The sequence below is a fragment of the Anabrus simplex genome, chromosome 1, assembly GCF_040414725.1.
Source record: "Anabrus simplex isolate iqAnaSimp1 chromosome 1, ASM4041472v1, whole genome shotgun sequence".
Lineage (NCBI taxonomy): Eukaryota > Metazoa > Arthropoda > Insecta > Orthoptera > Tettigoniidae > Anabrus > Anabrus simplex.
The window spans coordinates 838,166,306-838,194,160 of NC_090265.1; the positions used below are offsets into that span (position 1 = coordinate 838,166,306).

General features: G+C 41.0%; 1 protein-coding gene across 1 annotated transcript; it reads right to left on the reverse strand.

The window, feature by feature from the left end:
• Positions 1-15,534: 15,534 nt before the first annotated feature.
• LOC136874038 (C-module-binding factor A-like) lies at positions 15,535-18,905 on the reverse strand. Its single transcript, XM_067147539.2, has 2 exons — positions 18,798-18,905; positions 15,535-16,083 (listed from the first exon to the last, which is right to left on the reverse strand). Exons 1-2 carry the CDS (start codon positions 18,802-18,804, stop codon positions 15,644-15,646), a joined length of 447 nt encoding a protein of 148 aa, XP_067003640.2. The 5' UTR covers positions 18,805-18,905; the 3' UTR covers positions 15,535-15,643.
• Positions 18,906-27,855: the final 8,950 nt, after the last annotated feature.

The following is a 27,855-nucleotide window of genomic DNA, read 5'->3' on the forward strand; positions in this document are numbered from 1 at the left end:
ATACCTGCTCCCTTCACAATGCTGCAGGTTTAGTGTAAGTATACTTCCGCCAGATAGTACCACAAATATAAATATTATTGAATGTATTTGTTTGATCCGACATTTCGTAACTATTACAAATGATAAAGGAAATACGCGATGCATAAAATAAACTACTATAATTATCGAGAATTATAATTCTCAGAGCTTGTCACTCATGCCGCACATCATATACCGTAATGAATCTGAGTATGAATGTTGAGACATTTTTCAAGTCATATACAGGTTGTTTTCATGGTTACAATGATTGTAAAAGTGGAGCAAAATATCGGCACTAATAACATCAGTGATCCTACTACTCCATGATTTGATAGAAAATAGTTTAAATTATAGGTAACAGACTCCGCAAAATGCTGAAACCTAAGCCAGTACGTAAAAACGGAGGCCCGTCGGCAACCGCTGGTCGCTGTACTACGGAGATCTCCAGGGCTATTCTTTTTATACTTCACTCCCTTTCCATCTCCGCCCAAAGGAGTGCTATGAGCGTCTTACACAACAGTTTATTTTTTCCAGATAGTAAGTCATATGAAGGGATGAAAACCATAACAGTATAAGTGACTTTTTAAAAAAATGAGTTAAGTGCAGAATGTAACTCCGGGAGGATGTATCCTTTCACCAGCAAGGAGATACAAATGATAGCGGTAATATTCTACCCTCTAGTGATAGGTGGTATAACTACAAATAGCATGCTTTATATGAGTGTTAAGATGTTTAAATGCCTTTTTCTCTGAATGATCAAAATGCTACTTATACCGTTATGGTTTTCATCCATTCATATGTGAATCAATTTTGGTTGGCAGCTATGCTCAAACGTACATGCATAATGTAGCTGCTGTAGAACCCTGGAGCTGACGTTGCCATTGTTACAGCCATTCGTTTCTTTATCCGATTCCTAGACAAGGGGTAGTGTTGTTCCAATACCTCCATAACGGTTGGTTTTAGGGACCGAAGGGTTTAGCGAGTTTTGTTCTTTGCGTTAAGGAGCTTAAAATGAGCTTTGTCACGTTCTTGTACGACAAATTCGATTTTGCCTATATTAGCCTATTATTTTAATTTTATATCTCCCCCCGTCGCCCCCCTCGAATCGTTTTAAAAATAAAATACAGTCCATGTTACTCTCTGGCAATGTAGCTTTCTATAAGTGAAGTAATTTTTAAAATCAGTTCAGTAGTTTTTGAGTCTGTCCGTTACAAACAAATATACACATTTTTCCTCTTTGTAATATTAGTAGGCCTATAGATGTATAGATTACATAAATACACATACGGTTGCCGTCAGGAAGGGCATCCAGCTGTAAAACAGGGTCAAATCCACATGTACGACACAGTTCGCACCCGCAACCCCACAGGTGTGGGTAAAGCGATAGAAGACGAAGATATTCATTTTAAAAATTCACCCGCTTTTTATTCTTTTCACCCCCTTAAGTGGATTTTCCAAAAAGTGTGTGTTCATTTTTAAAGGAGATTCCAAGTACCAATTTAAAGTCTGTAACATCTTCATTTTTTGAGATATATGTATCCTCATATAAATAATTCAACTCCTTCCTCACTTTTTTCACCCCCCTTCCTCCCTTAAGTGGATTTTCTGAAAACGAATATTTGTGTTCTTTTATTTTTAAAGGGGATTCCAAATATCAATTTTCATGTCTGTAACATGTTAGGTTTTTGTGTTTTATTGTAGACTAGCAAATGTGCCCGTGCTTCGCTACGGTATTCTACATTGTATTCGAATATCGAAGCAAATACTGTACATACAGTAAATGAGATTGTTTTAAAATGGCATGTCTCTTAGCGTTATCCGAGACACAGCATATTGAGGTTCCCAATACGGTGTTTCCAATGTAAAGTGCTTGTTACGGATTTGTGACGATAACGGCAGGCTCACTTGTCTACTGCCATTCAAAATCCAGTTGGGAAGTTTTCATTATAATTGCAGGCCCAATCGCCTACTGCGCGGTCACAATCGATTTGGGAGTTTTCGTTACAATGGCAGGCCCCCTTTCCTACTTCCAGACAGATGACAGTTTTCATTAGAATGTTTGGCAACTTCCCTACTACCAGTCGACATTGAGTTGTGCAGTTATAATTATAATGACAGGCCCCTTTTCCTACAGCCAGCCAGCTTACTACCAGTCACACCAAGCTGGTGAGTTTCCATCAGAATAGCAGGCCACTATGCCTAATACCAGTCACATTTTAGATGGATACATTTGTTTATAAGGGCGGGTACCCTTGCCTACAGCCAAACACAATCGGGTAGGGGACTTTTAAACAACATTGCATGCTCCCATGCCTTCTGCATGTTAAATCGAGAAGTGAATTATTCACTACAATGGTAGGCCTTCCTTACTAATGCCAGTTACACAGGTGTTGGAGAAGGATCACAATCCTACTGCCAGTCAAAGTCGGTGTGGGGAGTACTGATTACAATAGCAGACACACCTTTTCTGGATCGCTACAAGACGACATCAGTGAATATATATAGATCGACATACGAAAGTACACTGACTGACAGAGCAAATGCAACACCAAGAAGGAGTGGTCAGAACTTTATGCCAATTGCAGGGTAGACTGACGTCACTGAGGTATGCTCATGATGTGAAATGCGCCGCTGTGCTGCGCACGTAGCGAACGATAAATGGGACACGGCGTTGGCGAATGGCCCACTTCGTACCGTGATTTCTCAGCCGACAGTCATTGTAGAACGTGTTGTCGTGTGCCACAGGACACGTGTATAGCTAAGAATGCCAGGCCGCCGTCAACGGGGGCATTTCCAGCAGACAGACGACTTTACGAGGGGTATGGTGATCGGGCTGAGAAGGGCAGGTTGGTCGCTTCGTCAAATCGCAGCCGATACCCATAGGGATGTGTCCACGGTGCAGCGCCTGTGGCGAAGATGGTTGGCGCAGGGACATGTGGCACGTGCGAGGGGTCCAGGCGCAGCCCGAGTGACGTCAGCACGCGAGGATCGGCGCATCCGCCGCCAAGCGGTGGCAGCCCCGCACGCCACGTCAACCGCCATTCTTCAGCATGTGCAAGACACCCTGGCTGCTCCAATATCGACCAGAACAATTTCCCGTCGATTGGTTGAAGGAGGCCTGCACTCCCGGCGTCCGCTCAGAAGACTACCATTGACTCCACAGCATAGACGTGCACGCCTGGCATGGTGCCGGGCTAGAGCGACTTGGATGAGGGAATGGCGGAACGTCGTGTTCTCCGATGAGTCACGCTTCTGTTCTGTCAGTGATAGTCACCGCAGACGAGTGTGGCGTCGGCGTGGAGAAAGGTCAAATCCGGCAGTAACTGTGGAGCGCCCTACCGCTAGACAACGCGGCATCATGGTTTGGGGCGCTATTGCGTATGATTCCACGTCACCTCTAGTGCGTATTCAAGGCACTTTAAATGCCCACCGCTACGTGCAGTATGTGCTGCGGCCGGTGGCACTCCCGTACCTTCAGGGGCTGCCCAATGCTCTGTTTCAGCAGGATAATGCCCGCCCACACACTGCTCGCATCTCCCAACAGGCTCTACGAGGTGTACAGATGCTTCCGTGGCCAGCGTACTCTCCGGATCTCTCACCAATCGAACACGTGTGGGATCTCATTGGACGCCGTTTGCAAACTCTGCCCCAGCCTCGTACGGACGACCAACTGTGGCAAATGGTTGACAGAGAGAATGGAGAACCATCCCTCAGGACACCATCCGCACTCTTATTGACTCTGTACCTCGACGTGTTTCTGCATGCATCACCGCTCGCGGTGGTCCTACATCCTACTGAGTCGATGCCGTGCGCATTGTGTAACCTGCATATCGGTTTGAAATAAACATCAATTATTCGTTCGTGCCGTCTCTGTTTTTTCCCCAACTTTCATCCCTTTCGAACCACTCCTTCTTGGTGTTGCATTTGCTCTGTCAGTCAGTGTATATGCATGCTTAAAATATTGCAGACCTTCATTTACAGATTGACTGCTGCAAAACGGTACGTCATATCGACAAAGGATTGTACCATAAGACGTCAGATTTAGCGGCCTAAATGGCTGGTCGTATGATATCTGATCTATTCATGGGTCAGATTGAGTTAGAAACGTTGAATAGGGTAAAACTTTTGTAAGATTATCTCACATTGCATTACATTTCAGATAGTTATGTGACAGCTACATACATAGCATTTGGCTCACATATGGCTACTGGGTGGGCCAATTTTCGTGTAGGGTTTGATGATTCTATCTTTCTTATAAGTGATTGAAAGTATGAATGATGCATATGAAAAGTCCAAATTTACTTAACATCGAGAAATAGACAAATATCAAACCTAAAAGGGATACAGATACAACAAAAAGTCATAAGACCGAGGTTGTAGATCACTCCAAATTGAACGGAGATTGTGCCTTCCCTTATGTGATAGGACTTCGCGAATATCTGCACCATCATTAAAATTGCCTCCATATTTCGATATTCTTCGGAGAAAAGTGAAAAATGTAAAGTTCTTGGAAATGTTCTGTCCGTTACAGGCTAAAACGTATAATTTTGCCAAATTTCTGTTTTCTTGTTCGTCTGGCAGATTATGCCGCAATGTGGATTTTGGACGAGGAGGGTTAAAATTAGGACCTTCGGGAAACTAAACCAAAAAATTATGTAGATGGTTGTTATTATTACCCCTTAAACGCGTAGCTGTGCGAACATTTCGCCAAAATAGTCAATGTTCAGGCACACAGTCGTTAGGATTTTACTTATAGAGATAGATAAGGAATCTACTCCACGTACAGCACCTTTTGGTCTATGTCTGCTGGACTTACCCTGCAAAACCGACCATTCATGATATCTCCCTTATTAATCTTTCTGTCGAAAAAATACACATGAAAAAAATTTTAGAAATGGATTTCCAACAAATTTGGTTGATTTCCAGTCAGGTTGGTCATGTACTGTATATATTGTGGAAGAGTAAATTCACCATTTCGGTTCCCTATAAACAGCCAGTCCATTTCAGGAACAGGAAATGTTATTGACCCTTAAAATCTACCTTTGGAAAGGTGGATGCTAAATATAAAGTTTGGCTCAAATATCTTCAATAGTTTTCAAGTTGTAAGAAATACGCTCAACACGCGCCCGTTCTTAAGTTAGTCCGGTTAATGATATCTCCCTTATAAATCCTCTTACCGAAATGATGCATATGAGAAAAAAGGTTTAAAAATTAATTTCCATTAATGCAGGTAGATTTCTATTAAGTTTGGTTGTGTATATTTTGTGGGAGTGCAAAATCACGGTTACGGTTTCGTATAAACCCCCCAGTCATTTTATGGATTTAGAAACAATATTTGGCCTGAAACCTACCCAAGGACAGGTGGATTCTAAATATGAATTTTGGTAGAAATATATCCAGTAGTTTCCAAGTTATGGACAAACAGACAAACAGACAAACAGAAAAACAGACACCAAAGCTAAAAATATGCAGATGGTCATTAATACACCTGAAACGGATAACTGTACAGAAATGTCGCCAAAATAGTTAATGTTCAGACACACTCTAGAAGTGCAGACCTTTATTTCGAGAGTTACTGCTTTGAAACTCTGCGACATATCTGCAAACGGACCTCACCATCAGACGCCTCTTTCAGTGTTCTACATGGTTGGTCCCATGACATCTTCTCGTATCTCCTATATTTATGGTTTAGATGAGTTAGAATCATTGGGTGTGAAATTTTGTACAGTTTTCGCATATTACAGATAGAATCATAAAATTTGGCTGTGAGGGAATTCCCTACTGAAGGTCTGGTACAGGAAGACATAATTTATTTTTCATCCCCCCTATTTTTTAAAAACATGTAAGCATGTATGTAGTATCTTGCAACATTCTTGTCCGTGTGTGTGTGTGTTTAGAGTAATGTGTATCAGTGTTCTATCCGTGTTGAAATTACTAAGCGAGTGACGGTGCGAGTTGGCTACGCAGTGTGCTTTCTTGATTTTCGCATGACATATATTAGTGTATTAGCAATTACTGAGCGTCTTAGCAGTACGATGAGCGAGTTAGCTACGCAGTATAGCTTTTTATTTGTATATCGTTTACTGAGCGAGTTAGCTACGCGATATGGTTTTTTATTTTCGCACTAGGCAAATCATTTGAAGTGTTGCTATATCGTTTACTGAGCGAGTTAGCTACACAGTACGTGTTTTTTATTTTCGCACTACACAAATCATTGAAGTGTTGCTATATCGTTTACAGAGCGAGTTAGCTACGCGATATAGTTTTTTTATTTTCGTGCTAGGTAAATCATTTGAAGTGTTGCTATATCGTTTACTGAGCGAGTTAGCTACGCAGTATGGTTTTATGATTTTCATACTAGGTAAATCATTTGAAGTGTTGCTATATCGTTTACTGAGCGAGTTAGCTACGCGATATGTTTTTTTAATTTTCGTACTAGGTAAATCATTTGAAGTGTTGCTATATCGTTTACTGAGCGATTTACCTACATAGTATAGTTTTTTGATTTTCGCACTAGGCAAATTATTGAAGTGTTGCTATATCGTTTACTGAGCGAGTTAGCTACGCGATATGGTTTTTTATTCTCGTACTAGGTAAATCATTTGAAGTGTTGCTATATTGTTTACTGAGCGAGTTTGCTACGCAGTATGGTTTATGATTTGTATATCGTTTACTGAGCGAGTTAGCTACGCGATATGTGCACAGTGTTTTTTATTTTCGTACTCATTAAAGTTATATTGTTTACTGAGCGAGTTAGCTACGCAGTATAGTTTTAGATTTTTATACTAGGCAAATCATTTGAAGTGTTGCTATATCGTTTACTGAGCGATTTAGCTACGCGATATGTTTTTTATTTTCGCACTAGGCAAATCATTTGAAGTGTTGCTATCTCGTTTACTGAGAGAGTTAGCTACACAGTACGGTTTTTTATTTTCGTACTAGGCAAATCATTTTGAAGTGTTGCTATATCGTTTATTGAGCGAGTTAGCTACGCGATATGTGCACAGTGTGTTTTTTAATTTCGCACCCATTAAAGTTATATCGTTTACTAAGTGAGTTAGCTACGCGGTATGTGCATAGTGTGTTTTTGATTTAATACTCATTGAAGTTATATCGTTTACTGAGCGAGTTAGCTATGCAGTATGTGTACAGTGTGTTTTTTATTTATTTTCGCACTCATTGAAGTTATATCGTTTACTGAGCGAGTTAGCTACGTGATATGTATAAGATCACGTTGTATGTTCGATAAAGCTATGCCTTGACAGAGCAGGAAAAGGAGGTTATAACAATCGCTATCTTACGCAAACGGTTCAGAACTCTAGCCTTATTAATTTTTTCTCTTAGAACAAAGGTATACCCCAGACATGTTGCAAACACATCAATCGATGTTCTGATCATTTGTTGTATCGAGTACAGTGTTCGATTCTAGTCTTGATCACTTATTTAGTGTTTTAAACACATCAATTAATGTTCTGATCACATGTTGAGGATAACAACATCGAGTGCAGTGTTCGATTCTAGTCTTGTTATGTTTCAATCTGATTTTCTTAGAATAAAAGTATCCCTAACATGTTGTACAGTATTCGATTCTAGTCTTGATCACTTATTTAGTGTTTTGAACACATTAATTAATGTTCTGATCACATATTGAGGTTAACGGCATCGATTCTAGTCTTGTTATGTTTCAATCTGATTTTTCTTAGAATAAAGGTATCCCCTAACAAGTTGTACAGCGTTCGATTCTAGTCTTGATCACTTATTTAGTGATCTGAACACATCAATCAATGTTCTGATCACATATTAAAGTTAACAACATCGACTCTAGTCTTGTTATGTTTCAATCTGATTTTTCTTAGAACAAAGGTATCCCCTGACATGTTGTACAGTGTTCGATTCTAGTCTTAATCACTCTGAACACACCACTCAATGTTCTAATCACATGTTGAAGTTAACGGCATCGATTCTAGTCTTGTTGTGTTTTAATCTGATTTTCTTAGAACAAAGGTGTCCCCTAACATGTTCTAAATACATGTTGTATCGAGTACAGTGTTCGAATCTAGTCTTGATCACTTATTTAGTGATCTGAACACATCAATGTTCTAATCACACGTTGAAGATAACAACATCGATTTTAGTCTTGTTATGTTTCACAAGTCTGAACAGGCACAATAATGTTATCGCTGCACATTCTTGCCTTCGCGATGTATGTTCGATAAAGCTATGCCTTGACAGACGAGGAGGAGGCGGAGGAGGAGGAGGTGGAGGAGGTGCCGTATAGTCTCCTTAAAGATAGTAGATGAGAGGTTAGGCTCATGAATGCACTAATGTTTAATGATGATAGCTAACGGAATTCTTTTTTTTAAATTATCCTTCAACTCATTTCAAAGGTATGCACCTAAAGAGGGCATCACGGTGCTCAGTAGATTAAAGATGGCATCTAGATAGAATTTCAAATTACCACCACCACATGTTAAATGTATGTATCTAAAGAGTGCAGCACGGTGCTTTGTTGATTAAAGATGGCGGATGACGGCGGACGGAATTACCCGTAAGATAGCAGCACGGTGCTCTCATGATTAAAGATGACTGCTGTTAAAAATTCATGTAGATTTTAAATTTCTCACCACCACGACGATAAGGTTTAGTACCGTAAAGATAGCAGCACTGAGGTAAGCGATGCAAGATGGCAAATAACAGCTGAAGGAATTTTTCAAATTATCCGCCACCACATGTTAAATGTATGTATCTAAAGAGTGCAGCACGATGCTTTGTTGATTAAAGATGGCAGCTTGTCAAATAGAATTTTTTTTTAAATTGCCGCCACCACATTTCAAAGGTATGTAACTAAAGAGGGTAGCACGGTGCTCTCTTGATTAAAGATGGCTGCTGTCAAATAGAATGTTTCAAATTGCTGCCACCACATTTCAACTAAAGAGGGCAGCACGGTGCTCTCTTGATTAAGGATGGCTGCTGTCAAATAGAATGTTTCAAACTGCCCGCCTTAAAGGTAAGTAGCTAAAGAGGGCAGCACTAAGGTTAGCGATGCAAGATGGCGGATGATAGCTGTTACATAGAAACTACGCACTACTACGATAAAGATAGCAGCACGGTGCTCGGTTGATTAAAGATGGCAGCTAATCAAATATAATTTTTTTAAATTACCACCTCAAAGGTAAGTAGCTAAAGAGGGCGGCACGATGCTCTGTAGATTAAAGATGTCGGATGACAGCTGTCAAAAAAGCACGTGGATTTGTTTCCAAACAAGAGCACGTGGAATTTTCCGCCAGCGCATTTCAAAGGTAAGTAGCTAAAGAGGGTAGCACGATGCTCTGCAGATTAAAGATGGAAGCTTCTCAAAAAGAATTTTTCAAATTATCCTCCACCTCATTTCAAAGGTACGCACCTAAAGAGGGCAGCACGGTGCTCTGCTGATTAAAGATGGCTGCTGTCAAAATGCATTTTTCAAATTGCCCTCCACAAAGGTGAGTAGCTAAAGAGTGCAGCACTGAGGTTTGCGATGCAAGATGGTGGATGACAGCTGACGGAATTACCAGCAGTGCCGTAAAGAGTGCAGCACGGTGCTCTGTTGGTTAGAGATGGCGGATAACAGCTGTCAAAAAAGCACGTGGCTTTGTTTACTGATTCTAATCTCGCGCTGGTGAGGTTAAGTTGGCATCACTAAGGTTTAGGCCCGTCAAGATGGCAGCACTAAGGTTAGCGATGCGTTGTTTTCTATGACAGCTGTCAAAAAGCACGTGGCTGTCAGGAAAGCACGTGGCTTTGTTTACCTATTCAAATCTCGCGCTAGTAAGGTTTAGTTGGCACCACTGAGGTTTAGGCCCGTCAGGATGGCAGCAGTGAGGTTAGCGATGCGTTGTTGTCGATGACAGCTGTCAAAAAGTACGTGGCTTTGTTTACCAATTCAAATTTCCCGCGGGTGGAGGAGCTGGCCCCTGGGAAGGCCTCCCTGGTGGCGGCGGAGGAGCGGGCCCCTGGGAAGGCTCCTCGGGTGGCGGCGGAGGAGCGGGCCCCTGGGAAGGCTCCTCGGGTGGCGGCGGAGGAGCGGGCCCCTGGGAGCCGGCGGAGGTGGAGGCCGCAGAACCCCCCATTATACCTACTTGCATGGACGTTGGAAAACCCTGCTACGCTGCTACAGTGATCGCAAATGGGACACGAACTGGTCTTTCTCTTCACATTCTTGTTTTCTAGTGCAACGGGAGTGATCGCAAATGAGACAACTTTTCCTGTGATCGCAAATGGGACTGATTGCAAATGGGACACAACCGACGACGCAGTACTAGAACACCAGGAACTGATCCTCACCCACTCTCTGAAGGATTAGCATTTGTTGGATGTTGTGACAGTTCAGGCTGTCAACTAAAACATTTTCACCAAGCGAGTTAGCTGTGTGGTTATGGTTGCGCAGTATTGAGCTTGGATTCGGCAGATAGTGGGTTCGAATTCCACCGCCTGGAATCCTGAATATGTTATATTTGTATATTTATTTATAAGATAGAACCGATGGAAGGACAATTTCCATGAATATTATAACAAATATAAATAAATATAATAAGGTAACAATCGAGCTAAACAACACTATTAGGTATCAACAGTAAGTTAACAGCAATAACAATGTGGGATCTGGCAAATGCAGCACGGATGTTTAAGGAAGCGGAGATTGTTATCAGTGGAATACTGTGTAGGAGGGATACTACTGGAAGGTGATTAGGGATTTAAATGAGACTATGGAGTGGGTATGTGGGAAACTGGGAGTGAAATTTCTAGATCAAATGGGTGGGTAGGAGATAGGGATCTGCGCCCAGATGGCCTTCACTTGAACCGCAATGGTACATTTAAGTTAGGAAATTTGTTTAGAAGGGTTATAGGGAGGTACATTCAGGGAAACAGGGTGCGCTAGGAGCGGTGTTAAGAGTACAGGGAACTGGAAATCAAGTAGGGACGACATAAAACTGTTAGTGTTCAACTGTAGAAGTATTGTAAAGAAAGGAATAGAATTAAGTAATTTAATAGATATATACTTACCAGATATTGTAATAGGAGTTGAATCATGGCTGAAAAATGATATAATGGATGCAGAAATTTTCTCACCGAACTGGAGTGTGTATCGTAGAGATAGGATAGGAATGGTAGGAGGGGGAGTATTCATTCTCGTGAAAGAAGAATTTGTAAGCTAGGAAAAAGTTAATGATGACAAGCACGAAATTCTAGGGGTAAGGCTCATTTCTAAAGATAATAGACAACTTGTTGTCTTTGGAGTGTACAGGCCAGGAAAGGGTAGCGCAGATGCTAATTCAGAATTATTTGATAAGATAATCAGCTATGTGGGAAATGATAAGGAAAGGAACGTGATCGTAGCGGATGATCTCAGTTTACCAAACGTCAATTGGGAAGGTAATGCAAACGACAGGAAGCATGACCAACAAATGGCTAATAGTTAATATGGGAAGGGCACCTGATTCAGAAAGTGATGGAACCAACTAGAGGGAAGAATATTCTGGATATGGTGCCGGTAAAGCCAGATGAGCTCTATAGAGAAACCGAAGTAATAGATGGTATTAGTGATCACGAAGCTGTTATTGTGGTAGTTCAAAATAAATGTGAAAGAAAGGAAGGTCTTAAAAGTAGAACTGTTAGGCAGTACCATATGGCTGATAAAACAGGCATGAGGGAGTTTTTAATAAGTAACTATGATCGATGGAAAACGGTAAATAAAAATGTAAACAGACTCTTGGATGGGTTTAAAGCAATTGTTGAGGAATGTGAAAATAGGTTTGTACCTTTAAGGGTGGTTAGGAATTGTAAATATCCACTATATTATAACAGGGAATTAAAGAGACTAAGAAGGAGGTGCAGGTTGGAAAGGAATAGAGTTAGAAATGGCTGTGGAAGTAAGGAGAAATTGAAGGAATTTATTAGGAAATTGAATCTAGCAAAGAAGTCAGCTAAGGATAATATGATGGCAAGCATAATTGGTGGCCACATTAATTTTAGTGAAAAATGGAAGAGTATGTATAGGTACTTTAAGGCAGAAACAGGTTCCAAGAAGGACATTCTAAGAATAATTATGAACAAGGGGAGTGTATATGCAAGGATCTTCAAAAGGCAGAAGTATTCAGTCAGCAGTATGTAAAGATTGTTGGTTACAAGGATAATGTCCAGATAGAGGAGGTGACTAATACTAAAGAAGTATTAAAATTTACCTATGACAGCAATGACATTTACAGTAACATACAAAAGTTGGAAAATAGAAAAGCAACTGGAATTGATAATGTTTCGGGGGATATACTAAAGGCAATGGGTTGGGATATAGTACCATATCTGAAATACTTGTTTGATTATTTTTTGCATGAAGGAACATTGCCAAATGAATGGAGAGTTGCTATAGTAGCCCCTGCATATATAGGAAAGGGTGATAAACATAAAGCTGAAAATTAGAGGCCAGTCAGTTTGACATGCATTGTATGTAAGCTTTGGGAAGGCATTCTTTCTGATTATATTAGACATGTTTGCAAAATTATAACTGGTTTGATAGAAGGCAGTTTGAGTTTAGGAAAGGTTATTCCACTGAAGCCCAACTTGTAGGATTCCAGCAAGGTATAGCAGATATCCTGGAATCAGGAGGTCAGTTGGACTGTATTGCGATTGACTTACCTAAGGCGTTTAATAGGGTAGATCATGAGAGACTACTGGCAAAAATGAGTGCAATTGGACTAGAAAAAAGAGTGACTGAATGGTTGGCTCTGTTTCTAGAAAATAGAACTCAGAGAATTAGAGTAGATGAAGCTTTATCTGTCCCTGTAAAATTAAGAGGGGAATTCCTCAAGACAGTATTATTGGACCTTTATGTTTTCTAATATATATCAATGATATGTGTAAAGAAGTGGAATCAGAGATAAGGCTTTTCGCAGATGATGTTATTCTGTACAGAGTAATAAATAAGTTACAAGATTGTGAGCAACTGCAAAATGACCTCGATAATGTTGTGAGATGAAAAGTAGGCAATGGTATGATGATAAACGGGGATAAAAGTCAGGTTGTGAATTTCACAAATAGGAAAAATCCTCTCAGTTTTAATTACTGCGTTGATGGGGTGAAAGTTCCTTTTGGGGGATCATTGTAAATACCTAGGTATTAATATCAGGAACGATCTTCATTGGGGTAATCACGTAAATATGATTGTAAATAAAGGGTACAGATCTCTGCACATGGTTATGAGGGTATTTAGGGGTTGTAGTAAGGATGTAAAAGAGAGGGCATATAAATCTCTGGTAAGACCCCAACTAGAGTATGGTTCCAGTGTATGGGACCCTCACCAGGATTACTTGATTCAGGAACTGGAAAAAATCCAATGTAAAGCAGCTCGATTTGTTCTGGGCGATTTCCGACAAAAGAGTAGCGTTAGAAAAATGTTGCAAAGTTGGACTGGGAAGACTTGGGAGAAAGAAGACGAGCTGCTCGACTAAGTGGTATGTTCCGAGCTGTCAGTGGAGAGATGGCGTGGGAGGACATCAGTAGACGAATAAGTTCTGGATCGTGTCTTTCAAAGTAGGAAAGATCACAATATGAATATAAAGTTGGAATTCAAGAGGACAAATTGAGGCAAATATTCGTTTATAGGAAGGGGAGTTAGGGATTGGAATAACCAAGGGAGATGTTCAATAAATTTCCAATTTCTTTGAAATCATTTAAGAAAAGGCTAGGTAAACAACAGATAGGGAATCTGCCACCTGGGCGACTGCCCTAAATGCAGATCAGTAGTGATTGATTGAAAAGTAACACGAATGGCAACGTTAACTGGCAAGGGTCTGTTGTAGAGTTAGCACGTGGAAAGCTCATTTTTGGGAAGGACGGATGAAAATGGAAACCTGGAGAGGACTGCAGAGGAATCTTTTAATTTTGTGTTTGAAAGATGCAAAAGGGTGTGAATATGTCAATGTTGGGTAGTGAGTTACCAAGAGAAGGGAGACGGCTGAAGATAGAGCGTTGTTGTAAGATAAGGCGCGGAGGGTACACATGATGAATATGCTGGTTGCGTGTTGCTTGGACGGTGGGGGAGTGTACAGGGTAGTACATTGGAAGAGTTTTGCATTTGATATACTCATTGATTATTTTATGTAGGTAACAAAGATCGGAGATCTGTAAACGTCTTTTCAGGTCAAATATACCCGAGGAGTTCAAGATGTTACTTCGTAAATTTAGTTGTGTTCCTAAAAAAGGACTGCGTATCTTAAAAATGAAGGTGAAAATGTTAAAAATTCTATTTATTTGAGATATGTTAGTCATAGCAGATGAGGACCAAGTTGGGAAATAAAAGTCAATAATGGGGAGAACAATAGGAAACGAAGTATAATATTACGTCTTTAATATACAGTATTTAATTTCAGTGAACCTGCAAAGAATGCCTAGGCTACACATAGCTGGAAATTTTATTGATTGATATGAGCAGCGAAAGTCAGTTTAGAGTCAATTATAATACCTAGGTCTCTTACCAGTGAATATTGCAGTGTATTTTCCTGGATGGTACAGGCAGAGTTCATTCCTCGCTTTAGCAGTGAGAAGGATATTGCGTTACACTTCTTAACATTGGGAGGACGATTCCATTTCTTAAACCAGTCACTACACGAATTTAAAACTGTTTATAATTCATGACAATCTTCAGGCCATCTTCAGGTCGTCGGTGTACAGGGAAAGGGAACACTGACTGGGTTGACAGCAAACAATTATGTCTTCGATATAGAGAACAAAGAGTAGGGGTCCAACGATGCTGCCCTGAGATACACCTGATAATAAGCTACAGACAACCACGATGAGGCAGATTCAAGGAGTACCACTCTATGTTTCTGTCGGAGAGGAAACTAGTTATAAATGGCAAAAGGGGGCATGGATATTAAATCAGGCAGTGCATTTTCCGTGGTTTACAATTCTCACACCAGTCAAATGCTGGGGCTGTACCTTAATTAAGGCCACGGCTGCTACCTTACCAATGTTAGCCTTTTCCCAACCTACCGACCCCTAGAAACTTCGATGTGTTACTGCGACGTCAAACATGTAGCAAAAAACGAAACAAAAACAAGCAAATAAATAAACATGCCGTGAGTTCTAACTGTTAGCGCTGCTGGAAACCTGGACCTCCCTCAAAATTCAATATTCAGACTTTATCTGGTTTTGGGACCAGCATTATTAAATACAAGTCATTCCTAATGCTTGACACCATAACTGCCTGCAGAAGGGCTTGGTATCGCCATGAATCTTGACTGGATGAATTTGAGTACCATCAAAGATACGGAACACACGTATAAACACATTGGAATTGGAAAGATGTGAAGACCCATGAAAATATGGAGAGACCAGCTTAACACTGGCACAAAACATATCTAGAGGAATTACGATTTTAATGTACTATAATGATTATTTGTAATGTTTACATCGTTTTTCAAGTGAGTCGTTAAGAGTACAGTATGGTAACACACATGATTTAAAAATAAAAAGCACAAATGCATTGCAAAATTTTGAATTTATTGTTCAAGATGTTTTAACAGGACGTTTTGATTTAATTCATTTTTGTAAAATTTCTCCTTGTCAATTGCTTGTTGGAAATCACAGGTTAAGCGTAAGCACAGACTTGGATGGCGGGGTTGAAGACAAGACCTGATGGACAGGTGAAGACTGTACCTTTCCCTGTGGTCAGGTCACACTTGACGAACTTGTGTGTGTCCTTAGGGTAGGGCAAGTGCCACCTGTCAGCCCTGGCTGCTGCGCACAAGTTGGCTGTATCAGGCTGGTTGTTGTCATTATCATCGTGGTGATGATTGTCGTTATTATGATCATCATGATGGTGGTGGTGGTCATTGTTGTGATCATCATGGTGGTTGTGGTGGTCCCAGTCATGGTTGTGGTGGTCAGGATGGTGATGTTTTCCTACATCTTGAGCATCCTCAGGGATTACGGCAGGGGTGTCGACAACTTTGTTATCTTCGGAAGCTGCCCCTTGTTCCACAGCGTAGGCTGTAGCCAACACTACCAACACAGTCACTACAAGAAGACCTGAAAGAAGCGAAAATTTAACGCTCTTTGAAATTACAGTGATATTTATGAGAAATCTTGTGAAATACTTGTAACGTGCCCTATAGTCTTCAAGTCTCCACAACACACCTACTCTCCTTTCCGAGAAAAGTGCAATAACAGAAATTTCGTGTTGCTTTTTAAGGAAAGCAAGTAAGTTTGTAATTTTAGGTGGGTTCGATAAGGAATTAGGGCTTATTTGACGGCCTGTTGGATAGTTGGCTCATTTCGCCCGGTTTGGCTCATTTTTAAGAACACTGCTAGCTATCTATATGTTAGAAATATGTACCAGTATAAGTCGAATAAACTGATATTAATTCCGACTCAGACCCCACGACAGTCATCCCTGATCAAAGGATAGAACATTGTTAGGAAATTACTCTCCGGATTCTCGTTGCTCTTAGCCGATAAATTCAAAGCAATATCCGAAAAAATAGTTTGTTATTGATAAAATTTTCTGCGAATGCATTAATATTGATGTAAATGAACCGTTGGTTCGGAAAGAATTAAGTGAGAAGAAAAGTATCTTGGGTCCGCGCTGTCCGATTCCCGGCTCTGCCACGAAATTTGAAAAGTGGTACGAGGGCTGGAACGGGATCCACTCAGCAACGGGAAGTCAAGTGAGTAGAGGGGGGTTCGATTCCCTCCTCAGCCATCCTCGAAGTGGTTTTCAGTGGTTTCCCACTTCTCCTCCAGGCAAATGCCGGGATGGTACCTAAGTTAAGGCCTCGGCCGCTTCCTTCCCTCTTCCTTGTCTATTCCTTCCAATCTTCCCATCCCCCTGCAAGGCCCCTGTTCAGCATAGCAGGTGAGGCCACCTGGGCGAGGTAATGGTCATCCTCCCCAGTTGTATCCTTCGACCCAGAGTCTGAAGCTCCAGGACACTGCCCTTGAGGCGGTAGAGGTGGGATCCCTCGTTGAGTTCGAGGGAAAAATTGACCCTGGAGGGTAAACAGATAAAGAAGGAAAATATCTTAGAAGTTTATCAATTATTTGTATACTTCTATTGCAAACAGAAATTAAGAAGCTGGTCAAAGACAGTAACACAAATTTAGACTATGTAGATCATTTTTCTAATTAAATCATCCTCCGTATGCTTCGATCTTCCAAGAAAACCTTAATAGCTATTCAAAGTTAGTAATCAAAATTTAGATCTACGAACTATATTTTCTTCAGTTCATGCACTTCTATGATCATGGCTTTCAAAAGGAAACCACAACAGCTATTGGAAATTTTAAATTCATATTCCCTTCTGAGAATATCCTGCATGAGCTTGTATATCCTAAAACAATGTAAATGATTATCCAAACTCAATCATGCAAAGTAAGACCTGGGACATAAATTTTCCCCATTTATCTTCATGGACGTTATAGAAAAACCTAAATGGTTATTCGAATTCAATAATTCAAATTTAGACCTAAGGAAGGGACTTCCCCCAGTGCTTGAAGCCTCTAGGTCAGGGATGGCGAACCTATGCCATGCGTGTCACTGGGTGACACGTGAACACGTTTTCAGTGGCACGCCACATGAACATAATAATGTTTTTATATACGTCTTGTAGTACAGACAATACATATCTTATAGTGTTTCAAGTGTAAGAAATAAATATCGAAAATCAAAATACTAGTTCCATTTGGACGTGCAATATGGCAACACTGCTACACTGATACGTCCGAAAGTCAAGTGAAATAGTGTCGTTTTCTGGTGGTTTTGTATACGGACATCGCAAACATGTTATCAGTGCCGAAAAGAACATTAATTTAACAAAGGTGGTGATCGTATATTTCAAGAACTGTGGACAAGGGAATTCGGACTGACAGAAATATATGTTGCCTGTGTTCGAAAACAACTGGATCCTCCACATTTAATGTAAAGCGCAATTTTGGAGACTAATAATTCAAATGTTTCTTGCATATCAAATGAAGAAAGAAGATAGTTCGTTTCACAAAATATTGAAGATTACACATAACAAACTATTTTGTATCATTTTCCGGCCAAGGAATAATATCAGTGTGGCTGTTTCTATCTGTCTCACTGCATAGTACAGCATGCATGGGAAACAGATTTATAACGGTGAGCTCTTGAAGGAAACTTTCTTATTGACGTCCGACACGTTATATGAAAACTACCCTAACAGCTAATAATTAACAGAATTAAAGGAATACTGCTGTCAAGGATATCGTAATCAAAATGAGAGGAGAAGTTTAGGAGCAATTGAAAGCTAATTTGGATATCTCCCACATGTATGCAGCATGTTTTGATGAAATCATGAATGTGATCTTACAGGCAAAGATAGCTGTTTCTTCTGATTTCCTTGCGAAATGTGATGAGGTAGAAATTAGTTAAATTGTTGAGCATACGAACTACGACAACATGGAGGAGTGTGTGTGTGTGTGTGTGTGTGTGTGTGTGTGTGTGTGTGTGTGTGCGTGTGCGTGTAGGTTGTAGATTTTCCTTAAAGCAAAATAACAACTGGCAGAGTTGAGAATATGAAACCAGACTTAAAATGACACACTAGTTGGAAAAGGTTCGCCATCCCTGCTCTAGGTAAACTTACATGTGCTATGAAAACCAAACTGGCTAGTCAAAGTCATTAATTCAAAAGTATATCTAAGAAATGCATTTGTACTAGTGCACCTTATGTGAGCATCAATTTACTTGTAGATTTATACTGAACTGTAAATCTCATTACTTACCTTTCATTTTGATGTAGCGCTTGGACGTGCAATATGGCAGTGCCTGTCAACCGTCTTTATATACAACACACGTTATCAAGTTTATTCTTTTACCTCGTCATCTATCGCTTCGTTCGATCAAGACCTTTAAACGAAACGTTCATGACATATTACTGATATTTATCAACGCGAAGAAGTGTCACTCATTAATATCATCAGTTCCACGATAAGGTCGAAGATTCACACATCCTTAAATACATTCCATTTCATCATTAAAGCTAGAAATTCTGTAAAGGACTTCACTGCCTTATTTCCCCGCCCACAATAAAATAAATACTCTAAGAACACACGTGTTCAATTTTGGTTCATTTCTCAAGTCGTGATGTGTTACGTCTTCCGGCTATTTGTCTCGTTCCAAGCGTTATGAACACGAAGGCTACCGTACCTATTATTGCGGATCCTGGTAGTTCAAATTAAAAAAATAAGAAATCACTCTAGGTATAATAATGATCAAGGTATCATTAGCAAATTTGGGAACATCATTTTAATCTTACACTATTCTAAGGAAATTCAGCCAGCATTACTAGAATACTCCCCAGAAAGTTAATTCGAATTTTTTGGTGAAACATAGTGGATTTTCTGATGAAAGAAAACGAAGAAAGACACAAAGAGACTATTACCTCTTCCAGAAATTAACACCAGGAAAGTAGAGCAGCTTCACACCATGGATGATCAGGATCAATCGAACACCGCTGATCTGCGTTTAGGGCAGTCGTCCAGGTTATAGATTCTCTACCTGTCGTTTAACTAGTCTTATATAACTGTAAGGAATTGAGTCATTTATTGAACATCTCCCTTGGTAAATTATTCTAGTCGCTAACTCCTCTTACTATAAAATAATATTTACCCCAACGTGTCCCTTTGTATTCGAAATTTACCTTTCTGCTTTTACAAGCACATCTCCAGTTTATTCGTCTACTGATATAATTCCACGCCATATCTCCACTGGCAAACATAATTATTTGCTTCTATTTCATTCCTATGATTTTTCAACTACAGACAGATTTCTCATCGTCATGTATTCAGTCTTACAGCTAGTTTGTCTCTACGGTGAGTCTTCTACAAATTAATCTACCTTGGACTTTTATTTTAGTTTCTTCATTCATTTTTTAGACTAGTAAAACTGAATAACGTCTTCATAAATGTGTTTCTCGGTCTCCCATGAAGGTGTTTGCCAGGTAATTTTCCCTGAAGTATTTCATATATTAAGCAGCCCTGTCGCAAGGTATACTGGAGCCATGTTGACATTATTTTGTTGATATTATTGATTCGCTGTAACTTCTCGTTAACTCGCTCGAGAACATGCACGTTGGTCATCTTCTCGACCGAGCTTAGGTATTTCAAACATCACCAGTACGACATCTCAAAGGCTTCTGGTGTTTTAATGTCACCTGCGTTTAATGCCCATGTTCCGCCATAATTTAACGCAGCTGGTATGATATAGGTCTTTACAAGCCTTTTCCTTAAACGGACGGACATGTTGCGTCGACACATCAGACACTGTTTGTCACTGATTGCCAGTTTCGTCATGTCTATGCGATTTCAAATATCAGTTTTTCAATGAAGATCTTCTGTCAGAATCTATCCAAGGTATTTAAACTGTTTTACGTGTACTAGTAGTACTACTCCTACAGTATTCTAGTTCAAAAAATTGCTTTGAATGATATCACAACTCGGTGCAATAAAAATTGCGTACATTTGGTCAGCAAAATATCTCAATATGTCTCAAAATCTTCTTCGCATCGGACCGTACGTTTGTCTGTGATATTCTAATATTAACATGATATTGACTCTGAAGACGATCGGCGATTGGAAAACACCAGAAGACACCGTGCACAAGGTAGAATAGTTTAAGTACCTTGGAGAATATGTAACAGGAAGGAACAGGAACAGCGACAGAAAAAAACAGAGGGTTAAAAGGATGAGGACCACCTACCTTACGATCAGAGAAGTGTACAATAAAGGAAATATGAACAGAAGCAAAGCTCAGGCACTACACGGCAAGTGAGAAACGCGGTACTGTATGCGTACGAGACGATGATACTAGGAAGGCATGGAACAGAGGAACTTGAGAATGCAGAAAGAAACATTCTGAGAAAAATACTGGGACCCAAAGAGGAGGTGAAAGATAGGAACGAAGATCAAGGCACGAACTTTAGCGAAACATGAGGACGATCTCCGAAGAAGACTCAATAGAGCAATATATTTTTTTTGCTAGGGGCTTTACGTCGCACCGACACAGATAGGTCTTATGGCGACGATGGGATAGGAAAGGCCTAGGAGTGGGAAGGAAGCGGCCGTGGCCTTAATTAAGGTACAGCCCCAGCATTTGCCTGATGTGAAAATGGGAAACCACGGAAAACCATCTTCAGGGCTGCCGATAGTGGGATTCGAACCTACTATCTCCCGGCTGCAAGCTCACAGCCGCGCGCCTCTACGCGCACGGCCAACACGCCCGGTAATAGAGCAATATTAGCTGGACATGTGATTAGATTGGGCATGGAGAGAATGACTAGTCCAGTATGGGCGACAACGGGTGGGACGAGAGAAAAGATTGGAACTAAGATATTTGTCGAATTCCGCAAGGACTGAACTGAGATGGGGATCAAGGTGGAAGGGACAGAGAACCGGAGAAATAAATGTACACTAACCAATACGCCAGAGCTCAGTGACAGAGATATTTACAGGAAGAGGATAGAGAAGCACTAGTGGGGAGACATGTGAAGAGGATACTGAAAATACCAAGTGGAGATCGGGAGGGTCGCCTCTATGGTGTAGTGGTTAGTGTGATTAGCTGCCATCCCCGAAGGCCCGGGTTCGCTTCCCGGCTCTGCCACGAAATTTGAAGAGTGGTACGAGGGCTGGAACCGGTTTAGTCAGCCTTGGGAGGTCAACTGAGTAGAGATGGGTTCGATTCCCACCTCAGCCTTCCTGGAAGTGGTTTTTCGTGGTTTCCCACTTCTCCTCCAGGCAAATGCCGGGATGGTACCAACTTAAGGCCACGGCCGCTTCCTTTCCTTTTCCTTGTCTATCCCTTCAAACCTTCCCATTCCCCCGCAAGGCCCCTGCTCAGCATAGCAGGTGACGCCGCCTGGGCGAGGTACTGGCCCTCCTCCACAGTTTTATCCCAATGTCTCACGCTCTAGGACACTGCCCTTGAGGTGGGATCCCTTGCTGAGTCCGAAGGAAAAACCAACCCTGGAGGGTAACCAGATTAAGAAGGACAACGAGAAAGGAGGAGAGAGAATGAAGAGGTTCTGGAGGAGATGAAGAAAACCCAAACCATGATAAATATGCCCGTGGTCCTAAAGAGGCCGTAACGAAAGAAGAACAACAAGAATAATATCGACTCTACCTGTTGTCAAGTTCCAAGGTATTACATCGCAGTCTTTCAACACGGTCTACTCTATGGACCAAATCATCGACATGCACCAAACTGGTCACGGCACATCTCAAAACGGTTTTGCACTGGATGTATTTTGAGTGCTCCTGAAGAATATTCGCCGAGACAGTACTTTCATTAATAGGGAAACTATATTATACACGAATAGGGTGGAATGCCAATATGTTTGAACAAGGTGCAAATGCCATCTAACTGCACTATAGTTATGTCCGTGAGTTGCATAAATATTAGGGGTTCTGATAGTTCAGATCGCTAATATTTATGCAAATATGCGGGTAGGATGCACTTACGCCTTCGTTTCTTTTTTTTTTTTTTTTTGCTATTTGCTTTACGTCGCACCGACACAGATCGGTCTTTGGCGACGATGGGATAGGAAAAGCCTAGGAATGGGCAGGAAGCAGCCGTGGCCTTAATTAAGGTATAGCCCCAGCATTTGCCTGGTGTGATAATGGAAATCACGGAAAACTTTCTGAATCCAACTGAAGTTCATCTCGATGATTGGGTTCATCCTGAATTCCCTGAGCATCCCTTCGCTGTCTACGCAGAGTAGACTTGCAGTTGTATAACTGAGGAATTCTGGTAACTAGTTCAAATCCGGATTGTAGACGAGGTTTGAATTAGTCGTCCACAATCCGAAACCAAAAGGAACTAGCTATACTATCTACATGAATAAAATAAGAGTTCTGTCTGTACCTTACTTGGAATAGTGAAATGTTGGCATAATTTCAAGTATTATACATCGTAGAAGCCGAATCGAACTTGATCTCAATTTCTGTCTGTCTGTCTGTCTGTCTGTCTGTCTGTCTGTCTGTCTGTCTGTCTGTCTGTCTGTCTGTCTGTCTGTCTGTCTGTCTGTCTGTTGAGCAAGACGTCACTCGCAGAATGTAAACTCACTTCGCTAGTTTACTTCCTTTGGCCTTCAGCCTCAGGATTTGCAAGGAGCACAAACGCAATTTAAATTAATATATGCCCATTTAAAAGCCAGTGGGGCGGAGTTCTAGAGTCCACGGTGTAAATATTGTCACTAATAAAAATATAAACCTCCCTGTGAAATCGATTTATCGGTTTCTTCGCAGGCTCTCTTCTTTCACTGTACCATAGCTTTGTGGACTTCTTGTGCAGCTACATCAGGAACACACGTATTATGGATTTCTTCTTTAAAAATTTCACGGTTTATAGTGAACACTTTTCCACTACAAGAACGGTTAACACAACGCCACACAAATTCACCACACTTCTTCTCATTCTTAACCGTATACCGATACCCGTTAAGTAATAAACTTGATTGACCCCTTGTGGTGGCTGAAACCTCCGGCACCTGGTCGAAATGGCACTAAACCATTAAGAATTTTGTGATTAGCGCTGCCGCCCCCGGAGGCCTGGGTTCGATTCCCTCTGTCATGGAATTTGAAGAGTGGTATGAGGACTAGAGCAACATCCACTCAGTCTCAGGAAGTTTCGCACCTCAGCCATCCTCGGCGTGGGTATCCGTTGTCTCCTCCACGCAAATGCCGGGACGGTACCTAACTTAGAGACGCGGTCTCTTCCCTGTCTATCGCTTCTATTCTTCCCATCACTCCACAAGGCCCCCGTTCAGCATAGCAGGTGAGGCCGCCTGGACGAGGTATTGCTTCTTCTTCAAAGTTGTATCCCCGACCCAAGTCTAATGGTATCCTTCGCTGATTCCGAGGGAAAAACTAACTCTGGGCAGTAAATCGGTTAAGAAAGAAAAAGAAGAAACGTTTTATTTAACCGAAATATTTCCTCATTGGAGTTCACCTTGAGCCATATCTGATGGCTTCATTCTATGAATATGACTCCTGCTGTTGTCGGCTTAGTCTTCGACTTGCTATGTTGTACAATAATGGCTTCATACAGCTTCACGATTGTGACGACATTGTAACTTCCATGAATTACAATAGATGCCAGCGTTGCCGTATCTGTCGCGGAAGGTTTATCTTTCCACCGGATAGTTGACAATCAATCAATCAATCAATCAATCAATCAATCAATCAATCAATCAATCAATCAATCAATCAATCAATCAATCAATCAATCAATCAATCAATCAATCAATCAATCAATCAATCAATCAATCAATCAATCAATCAATCAATCAATCAATCAATCAATCAATCAATCAATCAATCAATCAATCCTGATCTGCATTTAGGGCAGTAGCACAGGCGACAGATTCCCTATCTGTTGTTTTCCTAGCCTTTTCTTAAATGATTGAAAAGAAACTGGAAATTTATTGAACATCTCCCTTGGTAAGTTATTCCAATCCCTAACTCCCCTTCCTATAAACGAATATTTGCCCCAATATGTCCTCTTGAATTACAGCTTTATCTTCATATTGTGATCTCTCCTACTTTTAAAGACACCACTCAAAAACTTATTCACTTACTGATGTCATTCCACACCATCTCTCCACTGACATCTAGGAACATACCACTTAGTCGAGTTGCTCGTCTCCTTTCTCGCAACACTTCCCAGCCCAAACTTTGCAACGCTACTCTTTTGTCGGTAATCACCCTGAACAAATCGAGCTCTTTTTTTTTTTTTGATTTAGCACTGATGACATCAGCGCAATATACAGCTTACTGAGTCCAGTTCCACATTACCGCCAGAACTGGACCAGTTACAAATGCTACTGCTTCCCTTGTATACATACAATTCTGTTTCCATTATTTGGGTCGTATGAATTCCTAGAGTGACGAGAGCGCAATCTATGCCTTACAGTGGCGAGATCTGTAATTGCTGTACCGGCACGCGACCTCCTAACCATTTCCACATGTTATTATTTGTCTCTCTTATTGATATTAAATCATAATTGGCTGTATTCCAAGAGTGACAACAGCGCAATATATGCTTTTCAGTGGCGAGATCTGTAATTATTGTATCGCTACCTCTCAACTGTTTAAAACATGTTGTTATTTGTTTTTGTTATTCATATTAAATCATGACTAGCGGTGGCACGAATGGACTGTGCCATTGCTGTAGTTGAAGATGAAACGTCACGTCAGTCCCATGATTGAAGACAGCGAGATGTTATTATTCTTATAAATGTTATATGCTTATTCTTTCTATTCCTCCAGACTAAAACGTTGATTAGTTTCTCGGTAACATTGCCTCATTGTTTTAGGTCTTTTTACACCGCATAAGTCGGTCATAACTTCTCGCCATCTTGAATTATGGGAGCGAGGTTTCATTGACGTAATCTTCAACCAATGGCTGAGTCCATTCGCACAATCGTCAGCCATGATCATTGGGCTGTATATTCTGGTGAGGGTTATAAAATGTTTTACCGTTGTTTGCGTAGTGTGGGGACGAAAGATCTGTTGGAATGACCGACCTTTTTGATGTTATAGTAAGAGTTGAGGAGTTATTTCTACTAATATGATCTGAACGCTCCTACGCATTGTAAGTAGTTCCGTTATTTTTGAAATGGCACGTTCCACTAAGAAGTGATGTTAAAAAGATGATGCTGTTCGAAAGCTTAAAGCAATGTTTGACCACGTATGTTTTCCATCATATATATGTTTTCATTCCCTATTATTGATTCATTTTCATTCTCTGGATTCCTTTTATGTATTCAAGAAATCAACCTTTGAAATACAGTGGACGCTGTTTATTGTAATCATGGATAACGTTATCAACCGTAGTATATAATCACTTTTATGAAGTCCCTTACGGACAAATTCTGAAACATTGAAAATCTTCCATTTGTTGTGATCATGAATTCGGTTTATGTTATCACATTTGTTTTCAAGGATTTCGTTCTGAAGTATGCGAGTAGAGTGCATACAAGGAAAACGCTCCCAACTTAAAAAAAAACCCGTTTTTACACTGCGCCTGTCTTGGAAGAAACGAGAAAATCTACTGTACAAACGAACGCATGGTGAGCAGAAGGACGCTGATTCTGTCGCTGCTGAGAGGAGGATAGAAGAGGAGTAGCCTAAAATTGCTTCTGAATTCCCTCCCGAGTGTGTGTATAATGCTGATGAGACTGCACAGTTTTATCGCGCCTACGGGAGTCAAATCGAAAGACCTCCATCTGGCGAGCCGAACTTGTCCTCGGACACTCCCAGCACTAAAAGCCATTCGCCATTTCATATTTTACCGAGGAATGGGAGTGCTATGTCTGTGGATTATCATTATCTTTGTCCATATGACTAGCGCGGCCAGTTCAAACAGCAAAATGGATGTTACGGAAAATCAACTTAAGGACGCATTCAACAACTTGATGCTGCACGTTACGGAGAAATATCGTAAGTACCACAAAAATGATTTTTGTTGAAGGAAAAATAGCATGATCCCTGGACCAATAAACATTTTTTAATTTTTGTTTGAAGGAAAATAGCATGATGCCTCGACCAATAAATGACTTAATTAGTAAGGGCACAAGTCCACAACTCGCCGTAACGATATAGCATAATACTGTATGTCCTTTTCCTCAAAATATCCATCCCTTTTTGTTCAACACACGATTCCTATCCACGAAATGTCACTGTAAAATTTGTCACAAATGGAACATAATAATTGCTTTTACACAAATGAAGTGAAAAATCTGCGGTTTCCGGTGCTGGTGCCGTCTTTTGTTAATTTCTTGAGGTCCAGGGCTAGCACCGAGGAATGGGAGATAATCATTATCTTTTTTCATACGAAAGCAAAGAAGTTCAGTGAATACAGACATCACACACAAAACTGTTCCAAGTTAAAGACAAACAAAAGGTAAACAAAAGACATACGTGTGTTATTGTAAGCGTAGCACCAAAAGTACTTGTAAAGTAGGTATACGTAATCATCATCATCTGTTTACCCTCCAGGTTCGGCTTTTCCCTCGGACTCGGCGAGGGATCCCACCTCTACCGCCTCAAGGGCAGTGTCCTGGAGCTTCAGACTCTTGGTCGGGGGATACAACTGGGGAGAATGACCAGTACCTCGCCCAGGCGGCCTCACCTGCTAAGCTGAACAGGGGCCTTGTTGAGGGATGGGAAGATTGGAAGGGATAGGCAAGGAGGAGGGAAGGAAGCGGCCGTGGCCTTTAGTTAGGTACCATCCCGGCATTCACCTGGAGGAGAAGTGGGAAACCACGGAAAACCACTTCCAGGATGGCTGAGGTGGGAATCGAACCCACCTCTACTCAGTTGACCTCACAAGGCTGAGTGGACCCCGTTCCAGCCCTCGTACCACTTTTCAAATTTCGTGGCAGAGCCGGGAATCGAAGCAGGACCTCCGGGGGTGGCAGCTAATCACGCTAACCACTACACCACAGAGGCGGACATACGTAATACTCCACAAATAAAATATTTCTTAATTTACCGCAGATTTTAGACTTCATTTGTGTAAAAGCAATTATTCGCTTCCATTTGTGACAAATTTTACAGTGACATTTCGTGGATAGGAATGCGCTACGTAACCAACAGGGAGCTTGATTTGTCTAAGGAAGAGAAAGAGGCAATCACAAGTTATATGCAATGCCGTACAAAACCGAGTTTGTGACTCTCTTGTCTCCTCTGTGCTTGGCAACCGCAATATGCGTAGGCAGCAGCCTCCGTAGGCGGCCGAAGCCGGTCTTCAAGTCAATGATTACCAAAACTAAGCCATGCGGTT